The sequence below is a fragment of the Acomys russatus genome, chromosome 8, assembly GCF_903995435.1.
Source record: "Acomys russatus chromosome 8, mAcoRus1.1, whole genome shotgun sequence".
NCBI lineage: Eukaryota > Metazoa > Chordata > Mammalia > Rodentia > Muridae > Acomys > Acomys russatus.
Window position 1 is genome coordinate 44481203 of NC_067144.1, and position 13714 is coordinate 44494916.

A 13714-nucleotide genomic window follows, 5' to 3' on the forward strand; every position below is an offset into this window, starting at 1 on the left:
TGTCTTTATAAAGAGACCCATCACTAATTAATTCAGAAGGGAGGCAAGTAGAAATAACTTTAATGTCAAATCTACTCAACTTTCAGACTTTATGTAGCTCTCATCTGAAAAGTGTTTTGCTTTTGAAATAGATGTAAAAACTCAAAACAATAAAGTGTCATTGTATTACATTGCAGAACTGAATGTCCAGGAGCGGGCATGAAAGGATGAAGCTCTGACATGCTGCTCTGATGCTCTTATTCATCAGTTTACATCACAAGAGAGTGCACTTGCTTTCTGTTCTTATATGCATTTATAAGTTTGAAATGATAACTTGTAATCATTTCCAAGGAAGATATTTTGATACTCTGAAATATGGATCGTACAAATGCACAAAAGCTTAGAACTGCTAATGTCATTTTGCAATTACTTTCTTTGTTGTCATCTAAGATTTTCAAATCATTTTCAGCTTTGCTCACATAGACTCAATTACATTGTTTATGTCTTTAGAGAGGAATTTCTTCGTGCCTATTTTCTCACGAGGGGGTAAGGAGAGTTTCTTAAAGGTAGATTTGGGGTTTGTGGATAATGGCTTTCCTTAAGTACAATTGTCAATGGATCCCCCATGACCGAGTGGCATCTAAGGGCAAGAAAGTCCAGCACCTTGACAAAACTGGAGTTCATCATCCTAAGCAGCACTGTCTCTTGGTCAGAAGTTTTTTATAAAGCATTTACTTATCATTTTGACTTCAACATTTTTATCATTTTTATTAGTCCTGTGCATTCTTACTAAGCATAACTTTATCACCATACCGGTAATAATGTGATTTCACAGTTGGACAAAAATATTTGGAAAATAGAAAATGAAAGTGCCAGAGAAAATGGCTAATTAGAATGGTCAGAACAGATTACAAGGTTTCTCTTCAGTAGAGTTCTGAGCCTTGGAGCTGTTTCTAGGATAATCTTGGTCTCACTGGTGTGGACCATGGATCATCTCCGAGGGCTTTCTTCATAATTGTGGCTTTGGCTGTATTAAACTGCTCATGGCATATGTGTTTTTCTATTGTAATTAAAATGACACATATTCATTAGAATTAACTAATATTCTAACTACTTTTTTATACTTTTATTTTATTACACATGTATAAAACAAATCATATACAGCAGGGAGAGTCATGTGACAATCATGAGAATACTGAGTACTATATATGTTACATTCATAGTGACTTGGCCATATGCATTCGTCTCCTTTGAAGTAAGTGTTTTTCCTGTTCATCTTTGTCAGTAGCCTGTTAAAGTTTTCAAGTATAGACACAAACCCATTTATACTGAAATCTTTTATGTTAAGTTATTAACATTTATATACCAGTAATTATATGTTACAGTCCTTAATAAAACATTAGAAATTCAAAAAAATTAACTAATAATCTCTTATAAAATGGTTAATATAATTAAATTTCATCATTCCATGAGATCTTACCCACACAATACACTAACAACATTTGTCCTATGAACAATTTTGTTTACATATCCCTCACTGTCTTCACACACACACACACTCACACACACACACACACACACACACACACACACGTATAAACATATATATACATATGTTCAACTTTCCTTTTAATTAATTTTACTGTTGTTGTTATTATGTTAAATAAATTTTACTTCTATTTATTTTATATTAGCACCATATTAATGACCAGGACCCTTTTAACAACTGTATTATAGCAGAGGGTTTTTAAAATAAGAAACATACATACTTCAAGAAAATTAAAGTTATTGAGAAAGTGTTCGCCAATTTTAGATAAATTTTTCCACCTTTCAATGGAATGAACAAATTATTGTAATTGTTATGGATATAAATGAAGCTATTTGTACATGTTTAATATTTTAAATTCCTATTTTCTAGCTTATATGTATTGGATATATTAAGGATTAAAACAAAAGTAATGCTAAAGTTGTCAGTTGTTAATTAAACAAAATCATATACTCATTGTACTAAGAATTAGAACAAAATTAAGAACCCATGGATCAGTAAGTTTCTTTTATGGAGTTTATTAAATTATGCAATGAACTTATAATATCTGTCTGGCAGGCACTAGCAGCATGCTATCACATCAAACAATGTTCCTCTAAAACAGTTTCTAACCAATAGAAAATACTAAGCATTTCATAAATTAGAATAAAATTAATTTATATGAGAGAAAAGGCCACAGTTATACATCCATATCTATATGAAACCACATACCCAAGAACATGCAATCTGTTAAACTTCTTCTCAGTACACCTCCAGTGCACGATTTTGGTTACTGTTGAGAACAAATCATCAGCCACTTTGTAATGTAACACCCCACTTTTATAGTAAACTTAAGTAATACATACAGTCTGGACTAGTCTCAAACTCAAACTTGCGGCTGTTGGTTCCATATCCCGCTGCTGTCCGAGCTCGGATTTGGAATACATAAGTAGTATCTGGCTTGAGGCTACTGATAGTAACATTTGTGCCTCTTGCCCTCAAAATGGTATAACTTGTCTCTTGTTCCTGCTTTGAAGTAAAGAAAAAAATCATGTCAACATCAAAACTTCATAATACTATTGTAAAGATTCTTTAATTTTTGTCAAAAAGTATAAAGTGCAAGTCGCATTAATTATTTCATTCTTTGGGTACAAATAAACTGTCTAATTTGTATGGAATGATTTTTCTCCTGCACAGAAAGCAGGAAAGAATATGCTTCATCCTTTCAAATCACCTAATATCCATATGAAAGTAACATCTTTGCAAAATCAAAGCTGAAAAAATCTTTCAAAGTAATTCCAAGATTAAACATAAAAAAATACATCTTTTGAGTTAAACTAAAGAGAAATATCCCATAAATATCAAATAGGAAATATTTACATTTGCCTTAGTCTTAAAAATATTAAAAATAATCTATTTTAATAGCATATATTACTTATCTCAATGTAAATATATTTACAATAAACTTAATATGACTCCCTATAATTGATTAGATTTTAAATTTTGAACATCATCACATCAAAATCTAGAATTATTTCCCAAACACAGCTTCCTCCAGAAGGTTTGCGTGGCACATTAAAGTTCCTCGCATCAACTACTGTTTAAAAAGTGAATATATGTAGAGGTTTATTTTCCTTCTAGAATATGTTCTTGTGGTAATTAGATGCTTCTTTTTGCCTTCCTGTCCTTTGAGTGTTTACATGCATGGGAACATACAGTAGCCAAGAGGTTGACAGTGAGTGTCTTCCTCAACTGCTTGCCACCTCATCTATGAGATAGGACTCTAACTAATCATGGAGCTAATTGATTGGCTAAATGAGCTGGCTGGCAAACCCTAGAATCCAGCTGTACCCACCTCCCTGTTTTGAAGGGATTACTGTTACACTCCTACACTTGGGTTTTTATGTGTTATTAGGTATCTGGACTCTGGTCCTTATCCTTATACAGCAAACTGTTGACCAAATAAACCATCTTCCTAACCCCTAATTACAGATACTCATTATCTAAAGATGTTGATGAGATGCCTTTTGAGCTACTACACTGATGAACAAAGTGGATTTGTTTTTACATCATTAGTCCACTCGTTAAAGCATCAGTACTCTCATATTCAGAACTGGGCCCTGTGTATTCCCATTAGCAAAATTAGGACAAAAGAATATAGATCTTTTGGAAAAAGTTTTATTAAAATATTAAAAATATTTATTTGGTAATAATATTTTTTATTTTAAAATTTTAATTTTTTATAATTTGTTCAGATCATCCAGAACATTATCCCCTCACTTAGATCTTCCTGTTTTTACCCTTCCTCTTTTGCCCTATTCCCCTCCACTAGACCTCTAACAGGAGGGAATTCATGTTTGCATGCTAAAATAAGTGTGTGTGCGTGTGTTTGTGTGTGTGTGAATAGTCTTAATATTAAGTTTATGTATGCACAAAATTTTAAGTGCCTAAAATTTTTATCCTCTATTACATAATATTATTAAAGACGATGTGCATCAGCGGAATGAGGAACCACTGAAAATGCTAACATAGCAGGAGTTTGATGGGAACAGACTTGAATGTCACGTCTATTTCATTAGTAACCGGCTTACATTTGGAAGTGCCATCTCTGATGTTACTATTTGTTGTAGAATAGAGAGGAATTGACAAAATGCTTTCTGAATTTCTTCTACCAAAAAAATCAGAGAGGTCACATGACCAGGCTATATACAGGGCTCTACCACACATAAGCAAGCAAGTTATTTGCAAGATCATAGCTGATGAGATAATAGAGTGTTCCCCTACTCAATCCAACCCTTCAACATCCTTTCCCCACCTTTTCATAGTATTTAACCTCATAGTCCAGTATAATTCCATTTGGATGTTCAGGTTCTTGCCAAGATAAAGAAATACTGTTTCTGGAGGTACGATCTTTCTTAATTGTCACAACAGGTGACGGGGCTGTAAACAGATAAAGGGAGAAAAGAGTGAGTGGGTGGGGTGTAAAAACACAGAGAGAAGGCAACAAGCACAGGAAGGCTACCATTGCTCCAATCATTGGCAAGAAAGTCCCTTTTCCATTTCCAAGGCTCTGGAGTATTGCTCTGGCCTCCCGTGCTGCTCCAGCAGCTGGGGTGCAGCCCTGATGCATGAAAGCCCATGGAAAATGAGCTGAAAATTTCTGCTGTTAGTGGACTAGTGGCAAGTGAGCAGATGTTTTCAATCCGCTACTATAATGTAAGCAGTGAAATATACTTGATGTATTAAAACATGGAACTAAACATCAGGACTACCTATTTGTTATAATGTTGCAAAGTTATTAATGCCAGATTCCTCAGCTCATTGATAACATTTTCATGTGCAACTCTGGAAGTGGACTGGAATCCATTATGCTCAAGGAGTCCCACGACATCCATAGGTAATGGTAATATTTAGTGTATTATATATCGAATATGATACATAGCATATTACAATAGTGCTTGACAAACAGAACCCTCATGGATAAAAATACACATACAGAAAACAATATTCTACTTTAAATTTTTCACTTTTAAGAAATATTTAATAAAAATACAGAGATTGCTATGTTTTAGATATGCAGAGGTATTCTGTGATATGTTATTTAATGGTAATTCTACATATGCCATTCACATCATGAAATGGAAATAGAAACCCATTTATGTAGACTGGATATAAAACAGGTGTCTTTATTTCTACATAAGATGAGATATATTTAAAGTGATTTCTTACTTAGAATCCTTTTTTTTTTTTTTTTTTAACAAAAAAAGAAAAAAATACACCCTGTCCATTCAGGTACTTATTTCAAGACCTAGTTCAATGGATACCTGAAACGCCACCTTATTAGTAGAATGGTGCTCTGCCTAATGGAATATAAGCACCAAACAAAAGTTCAGGAAGTTTTAGATTAATTATCCACTGAAGCCTTTTTACAATGAAAAAAAGTCATTTTAAATGATTTTAGCAAAATTTAGCTTTCTATAACATCAATTTTTTTCCAGAACTCTTATTTATCCAGGCCTACAAAAATGGTAGTATTTTATTCTTATTTTCTTTTCATTTATTAGTTCACCTAACTCTAAGAAGGAAACTTGTCCTCACACATTCTTTGATTATCTCTCTATATAATTTGAATCAAAACTAAGCAAATGCTGGACTGATTTTATTTACTTCTGACTTCTCAAAATAGTATTTTCTAAAATCATTCAAGAGTAACCAGTGTTGTTGCGTCTAAATTTCTGAATGAAATTCAGTATCTATCCTATCTCATGGCTATTAACTTAACTCCTTTATCTTGATCTAAAAAGATCTTATCACCTAACCAACTAAACTTCATTGTATAACTAAAGTATCTGTTCCTCAACACTCCTAATAAAATAAATATATATGAAAATAAACAAATAAATTAATTAGTTCCTATTTAAAAATAAAAAAGAGTGGCCAGTATAGAGCTTTTTTGTTGTTATAACTTGGTTAGTTTAGCTGTTTGAGATGCTCCAAACCATTGCAATTGTATTAACAAATGATAAAAAGAAACCACAAATTCTTAGCAATTCTTACAAACCCAAACAGTAATTAAAGAGTTATCTGTCTTTCCACAGAAGTGAACATCACTAGGGTCCATATTGGTTTTTAATTAGATGTTTCTGTAGTCGCCACATAACAACTTTTATTTCCAATTACTCATTCCAACTGTTGCTGTGTCTAAGTGCCTCTTGTGTTTCTTTCTTTCCTAATAATAAAGATTCCTTCACTGCTCATTACTTGTCCCACTTTAGTGAGCCCCCATTGCGACCCATTCCCACCCTCCTCTTTTTCTTGTTTGTAAGATCCCAACCTTAACTTTTGTTGTAATTAAAGCAGCCCTGTTCCAACAGGCTTGGGAATAACATTGCTTTGTTTGTTTTGCTAAGGAAAAATATAGATTTTACTTTTTAGATGAAAGCATCAGTTTCTTTTCTTATTTTTATATTTATTTTCTAATTAAGGAATAGGCATCACTGTGTGGGAGTGAGGTGGGGAGGGTAAGGAGGGCAAGGGTCAGGTGTGGGGAGAGCAGTGGTGGGTGATGGGTGGTGGATGGTGGGGGTGGGTGAGACACGGAGGACCTCGAGAGAGAAGGGATTTCAGTGAGGGAGAATCTCTGGGACATGGGAGGCCCCTGGGAGTCTATGTGTGTGACTCTAGATGACATCCCTAACAGAAGAGATATAGAATCTAAACTAGCCACTTCCTGTAGCCAGGTGGAACTTCCTATTGAGGGACGGCAACATCAACCCACCCATTAAACCTTAGGCTCAAAATTTGTCCTGCCTACAAAAGGTGTAGGGATAAAGCCCGAGCAGAGATTGAGGGAATGACAAATCAATGACTGACGCAATTTGAGACCCACCCCAATGGGAGAGCGCCAACACTTGACACTAGTTATGATACTCTCCCATGCTTACAGACAGGAGCCTAGCATAACTGTATTCTCAAAGGCTTCATCCAGCAGCTGATGAAAACAGATGCAGAGACCCACACCCAAACAATACACCATTTTGTGGAAGAGTGGGAGGAAGGATTCTGGGAGCTGGAGGGGTCAAGGACACCACAGGAAGACCTACAGAGTAAACTAACCTGGGCCTTTGGGGCTCACAGAGACTGAACCACCAACCAAGGAACTTGCATATGTCAGACCAAAACCCTCTACACATATGTAGCAAATGTACAGCTTGGTCATCCTACGGCTCCCCTAACAGGAGTAGGGGCTATCTGACTCTGCTGCCTGCCTTTGGATCCCTTTTCTCTACCTGGGCTTCCTTGTCTGCCCTCATGCTCTTAGTTCTGCTGTGACATGAGGCTCTAGGGTGGGTTGGTATCCCCAGAGACCGCCTTCTTAGAGAAGAAGAGGGGAGAATGGGGGTGGCAGTGTGAAGTCAGGACTGGGAGGAGAGGAGGAGGAGGGCTGGGATCAGGCTATAAATTGATTAAATAAATTAAAATTTCAAAAAGATATAGTTATCTTTTAGTGTCAGTTAAATCATTTACCTTTCATGCCTACCCTTTTCTAATATTCTGTTTTAGTTAGAAAATTGGCCTCCTCCCTTACCTTTGCTGTTCTGAAATTGATTTGAAGAAGAACATGTTATTTTCATTATAATTTACAAAACATAGTCAATATTTATAGCAGAAATTAGTAATAGCTATGTTGAAAACTTGAGAATTATCTTCTCTTTACTTATCCTTATACAAAAATGAATTTGTAATCCAACCACTAATAAAAAAAATATAGCCTGCAATATCCTTGTAACCACATTTTATTCTTATACAAATAATAGAGGAATTTCCACATTTTCTTCTGTAAAAGAAAACCTTTTTACACCGTAACTTTTAATACCCACTTTCAGAGCATTTCTTTTTTTTTTTTTAAGACAATACATCAAGTTTAATAAAAATTATCATGCTTTTGGAAATCAAAACAACAACAATTTTCCTGAAGAGATGACTCCTCATAGCCATGCTAACACTTTCAGAATCAGGGATGAAGACTATGTAAATAAAATTAAATGGAATCTTTTAAATAATTTCTATATTAACAGTTCAGCCACAGAAGGGATAATACATTAGGAAAGAATAGATGTTTATAATGTACAAAATAGTTAACAATGCCATGCATGAAAATGTTACGCTTAGGCCAGATTCAAATCCAAAGAAGTTAATGTGGAACCCCTTTTCACTTAGGCACAAAAAGCCTTACCTTTAATTCCATATCATTGTGAAACTACATTATATTTCATAATAATTAAAATGCACAAGGTAGTTTTGAAAAATAACCAGGTCTAATATTGCTCCTTGTAAATAGCAGAGAGAGAGAGAGAGAGGAAAAAAAATAATTCTGGTCCAGGAAAAGTTGCGATGAGGAGTGTATTAACTTTCTGTACTAAAAGCATTTGTAGGCAGTTTTGGGGGTCTGCCCAAGTTTTACAGCTTCTGAAGTGAGCAAGACTTTGTAACTGTTGGATTTCTTCAAAGGTTTTTGAGTAAGCTGCAGGGCCCCTCTGGACTGTAATAAATAGCCTTTTGTAATCCCACACTTTCTTAAGTTGAGGCAATTGCTTGAAGCTTGTGCCATCTCTATGTTAAATGAACCTTTTCTGATTGCTGCTTTTAGGCCCCTGTTAAGTCATTTGTTCAGCTCTCTAAATACACGCCCCTTCTGCTGGCTGCACTGCTGAACAGTTCAGCCCAGTTCACCAGCTGAAAGCCCATTACTCTTAGCAATAGTCATCAATATTTTAGTATTAATAAATAATTAACATAAATTGTTTTTCTCTCTCCTTGTAAATAATGGTCACACATTACAATATAATGCAGGAAGACAACTTGTATGAATGCTATATTTTATCAATGTTTTTTTAAAGGCTCTTAGAGCACTTTTAGTTCACATATTAAACTATAATTCATCCATACTTTCTGTATGCTGAAACAATTTATATTACTAATGAAAATGTGATTTAAATATATTGCTTTAGTTTTCAGGTAAGAATGGTGACTTGTTTTAATTGCTAACTTCCAAATTTGGTAGTTCATTAATTCTCCTGTGTAAATTACACAGTACTGCATTCTGTATTATAGAGTCAGTTTGACAAATTTTCTTCTGATTCCTCTGTTTTTCAAAGCTGTCATTTAGATGAATAAAGGTAATTGTTGCATTTGAGGAAAAAACCTAAACTAAAACTAGAGAAATGCTGGGCATTAAAGGTAATGTTACTGCTTCACAGCCACAAAGCCCCAGATCCCACCTCTAGTATGTGTTTTCTTTAGAACAATGTTGCCTCGAGAAACTAGTAGTTGTTGGAGAACATATTCATAAATATGAGTCGGATTTTAATTGTGTCTTTAGCATATGCTAAGCAAAAGATAATTAAGGTTATTCTCTCATTTATTGGATACTGAGAAATTTAATAAGTTTTGATGCAGGCAACTATGAGTGAATTGGTAGTGTATTTAGAAAAAAAGAAAAACAGGTATAGGGAAACTTTAGAAATCGGTGAAGATAAAATTTTTCATTACTATACAATATGTCTTGGTATATGAAACTGCTTCTCTGGTATTCCTAAGGAAAATAATATGTGAATTTTGCTTTGATGTTATAGGGTACAACTAGTAGATGTGTCCTTTATAAAACAAAAGAGGAGAAAGGCATTACAACAATAACATACTTGACTAATAATTATTCACTATATTTACCTATTTTAAAAACACAAAACCACAAGCAAAATGAAGTAAGGTTGGTAGCGGCTCCTCTGTAACACCTCAAACTGTCTTTCATGAAGCTCTCCTGGATTTATATGTTAGTGAGTAGCAATAAATTCTTAATTTGTGCCACAGTGGATGTGTGCATGGCCCTTTTAGTTCATTAGTCATGAAACGATAGTTTTTGTCATCATGGCAGGTGACTGGACAGATATTCGCTGGTAGTACGGTCTTATGAAAGCTTATATCTGAGCATTTTCCATTCTGTGTTCTGATGAGACACAACTTTATGAAAATTTGAGGTTGACTGATTCCCTGGGTGCTTTTCTCCAGGTCCAGTCCAAGCAGAAGAGCGTTTGAATTGGTAACATGCAGCATTGGATTCAGGCATGTAACAGAGAGGCAAATAGAACCCATAAGAGTGATAATAGGTGATAACTGAGCTCCAGCCAAATGGTGGAAAAGGACTCTTCCTAAAAGATTTTTTTTCTTCCTTTATTTGTAGAAGAAAGACAAACATTTCAGGGTTAACGTAACCTATGCATTTGGATCCTCTGTACTGAAATAATAGAAAAATGGTTTATAACAGGGTTCCAAAAGGATTTGCCTGGGAATAAAATCATCCTGTGTGAAATGACTGTGTAAGAGATGGGGCATGCTTTGTGTGTGACTTGTATGAGACCTAATATGAATGCTGGTGCATGCCAAGTCTTTTGACATATAGGGAGTATGTCCATTATTTGAGCTATGATGCTTTTCAAGCTGCATGTACTATAATTCTGTAACTAAAATACGGCCCTTCCTCAGAATCAGGAAGTCAAAACTTCAAAATTAAACTCCCAGAGGATCTGGTTTGGTGTGTTTGTTTTTATTGGGACCTTCCTCTTTCTGGATTTGGGAATTTCTAATGAATCTCTGAGGTATCTCTGTGGTCAAGAGTTTGTGCAAGTTAAAGTAATAACAAAAAGAGCTCAGTATTTCTTGTCTCTGTGAGCCAAGACTTTAAAAAGTATCTCTCTGGGAAAATTTCGTGGAGTAAAGGGTTGAAAGATTTTCCTTTTCAGTTTGATGCCTTTCAAATCTTTACTCCTTTAGTTTTCTTTATGATTCATTCATTACAATGCCCACCTAAGAACAATTTTTTGCAGTATTTTTCAGATGGGAACTTTTTATTAATTCCAGAAACACTCCTGGGTTTGACTTAGCATAATATCTCATATTTGAACGTCCTCCATCACCTGAGCCCAACTCAACTTCCCAGACACTGGTCATTCTCTGCAATTTCCCCTTTTGGTCACACACATTACTATTTTTTTGGTGTAGCCCATTTATTGTGTTAAAGTTGTACTTCCTTTTAGCTTTTCCTAGCTTGCCATCATCTCCATCTTCTGAAAGCTGACATATTTTCTTCTAATTCCAGCTGTAGGTCAAGGCTTATCATTTTTTCCCATACTTGGTGCCAATGTTTTTCATTTCAAAGTATCCAGAACTAACACTTCTGTATGTATTGATGAGCTCTCAGTTTACAAAGCAAGTGAAATATTCACTCTTTGATTTCTCAAAATCTCAGCATTTCAACTGTAAAGCAATTCCTAATTCTTATGGGATTATAAGCTCTAAGAGAAAAGCCCTGACACCTATATTTTTGAAAAGCTGATGTTGAAAAACTCTTGTGTTCAACACTGTCTCATGAATATAGTCCACAATAAGATAGACAGTTTATTCTATTATAACTTATCTGTTCCTTTAAGGCTACAATACAACCACTGCTCTCTTACTCATTGCTCCTTATTCAAACAAAGTTTTAATGACAATTCTGTCTTGCTGTGTTAGCATTTATGCCATGTGTCTTGACTGACCTCCCCAGCTCACATATAAACCACACACAACTCTATTATATGGCTGTAGTTTTTACTTTACATGTAAGCATAAGAAGAGGTTTAATTTATGAAGCAGGCAAAATAATATATTACAAATAATGAACATGCAGTCTACTTGAGTATGTAACTAGCAGACTGGTGGCATGGTAGGGCGTAAAGATACTGTGCAAAGAAATGATTCAAATCCCAGGTGGGTCAGAGAGGGTTATCATGGTATTTCATCATACTACTGAGAATCATGAATGATTTAACACTTATGAATTGTTTATTCCTGGAAATTTCCATTAATATTTCAAGCCACAGTTAATGTCAGGCTACTGAAACCATGAGAAGTGAAATCATGGACAAGGGTAATTTATACGATTTATCCTGAGGTATCCTCAAACTCATCACCCTGCTTCTCCAGGCTCCTAGCCTGCTGTATCTTTGTGTTCTTATCAGTATAGCTTTTAAATAGATTCTGAGTATTCCATCTCCAAGGCAGACATTACCAGCCTTGTTCACATCTAGTCATGTTGCTTACTTCCCTTCTGATAGAATATAAAACGTATTTAGTGTCCAGTGCTTTTTAAGGATAAATCTTATTCCTCTTTCTACATTAAAAATAACAAAACTCAAACCAAATGTATCATTAAAGTAAATTTATAAGAGAAATATATGTCATTTGAACTCTATAGCAAATAAAAAGATATTTTCTCAACTAAATAAGTATTGCCAGGTAAAAGAAATGCAGTCTAAGATATTGTGCATTGAACATAAATGGCTGGCATTATTGAGGAATCAATATTTGGATGTCTGAGTCCTAAATTTCTTGAACACCCAGAAGTGTTAAAGTACTGAATTTAAAAATTTTTCAGAATAGTTATAAAGTCTGAAAACCACAGTAACAATTTATAATCGTAACTCAAAGTCTGCACAGAGCAAGAGAAAGGAGAGAAAATGAGAAGGGCTAAGCAGAAGTTCTCAACATGTGTCCTGACTCTTTGGGGGGCAGCATGTCATATACCCTGTACATCAGACACTTACATGAGGATTCATAACGTTAGCAAAATATCAATAAAATATTTTTATGGTTGGAGATTATTGCAATCTGAGAAACTGCATTAAAGGGTCGTAGCTTTAGGAAAGTTGAGAGCCACAGATTCAGAATTGTTTATTGCAAAGATTCACAAAGTTGAAATGGTGTTTGTCGTTTTCTCAACTGGGGTTCAAATTCATACTTAAATATAAAGTTTTCATTATTTGAAAACTTCCGATGTCTGAAAGGAATCATAAGCAACTTCCTGTGAATGATGGGCTTAGGAAATCTTTGGAGTAAACATACGGTTTCTAGTATAGCTCTTCATATGCTGGAGTTTGCTGTTTACAAAAGGCTGAGACTCCACCCAGGGGGTAAGATCAGGAAAGGTACTGGGATTCTAAACCAGTCTCTGGGCAGAGCTCTGAGATTAGAATGGGAAGACAGGAGGAGCTGGCCTGTGGATCTGGGCACAGGTGGGCTGCACAAACTGATCCACAGACCAAGGACAACCCATGGAGAGAACTTAGACCTCCTGTCCAGATGTAACCAATGGACAGCTAATTCTCCACTGGGGTTGGGAGGAGAGCACTGCTCCTGAACCTCTGACATGTACTCTGGTGCCCAGGATTTAAGCACTGCTCCTTGAGATCTGATAGGCTGTGGCCAGAAATGAGGGAGGAGCCAGCCTTCCTGAGGTCTAGGGTAGGGGAATAGGGAAGAAGAGTGAGGAAGGGTGGGAACCGGTAGATAAGAGCCAGGGGATAACAATCATGATGTAATGTGAATAAATTATAATGAATTAACAGCAAAATAAAAGGATACAGAGGGTCCTAGAAATCTACAAGTAGAACAATATGATAGGCAGATTTGGGCCCAGGGGTCCCTCTCAAACTAAGGCACCAGCCAAGGACAATACAGGAGGTAAACTTTAAACCCCTTCCCAGATCTAGCCAATGGTCAGAATATTCTCCACAGTTGAGTGGAGAGTGTGATACGACTTTCTCACGTACTCTGGTGCCTCACATTTGACCATATCCCCTGGAGGGGGAGACCTGGTGGCACTCAGAGGAAGGA

At 35.5% G+C, this 13714-nt stretch overlaps 1 protein-coding gene across 3 annotated transcripts in view; it reads right to left on the reverse strand.

The window, feature by feature from the left end:
- Epha3 (EPH receptor A3) overlaps nt 1-13714 on the reverse strand; it is a 322281-nt gene that overhangs the window by 52338 nt on the left and 256229 nt on the right. The window contains exons 6-7 of one of the 3 annotated variants that reach the window (XM_051150116.1): nt 4320-4444; nt 2371-2530 (exon numbers count right to left, since the gene is read on the reverse strand). In XM_051150116.1, coding sequence (XP_051006073.1) covers nt 2371-2530; nt 4320-4444 — 285 coding nt within the window. Of the gene's footprint in view, nt 1-2344; nt 2534-4319; nt 4445-13714 lie in introns of those variants that run through there. The other 2 variants (XM_051150115.1, XM_051150114.1) reach the window with 2 other exon arrangements.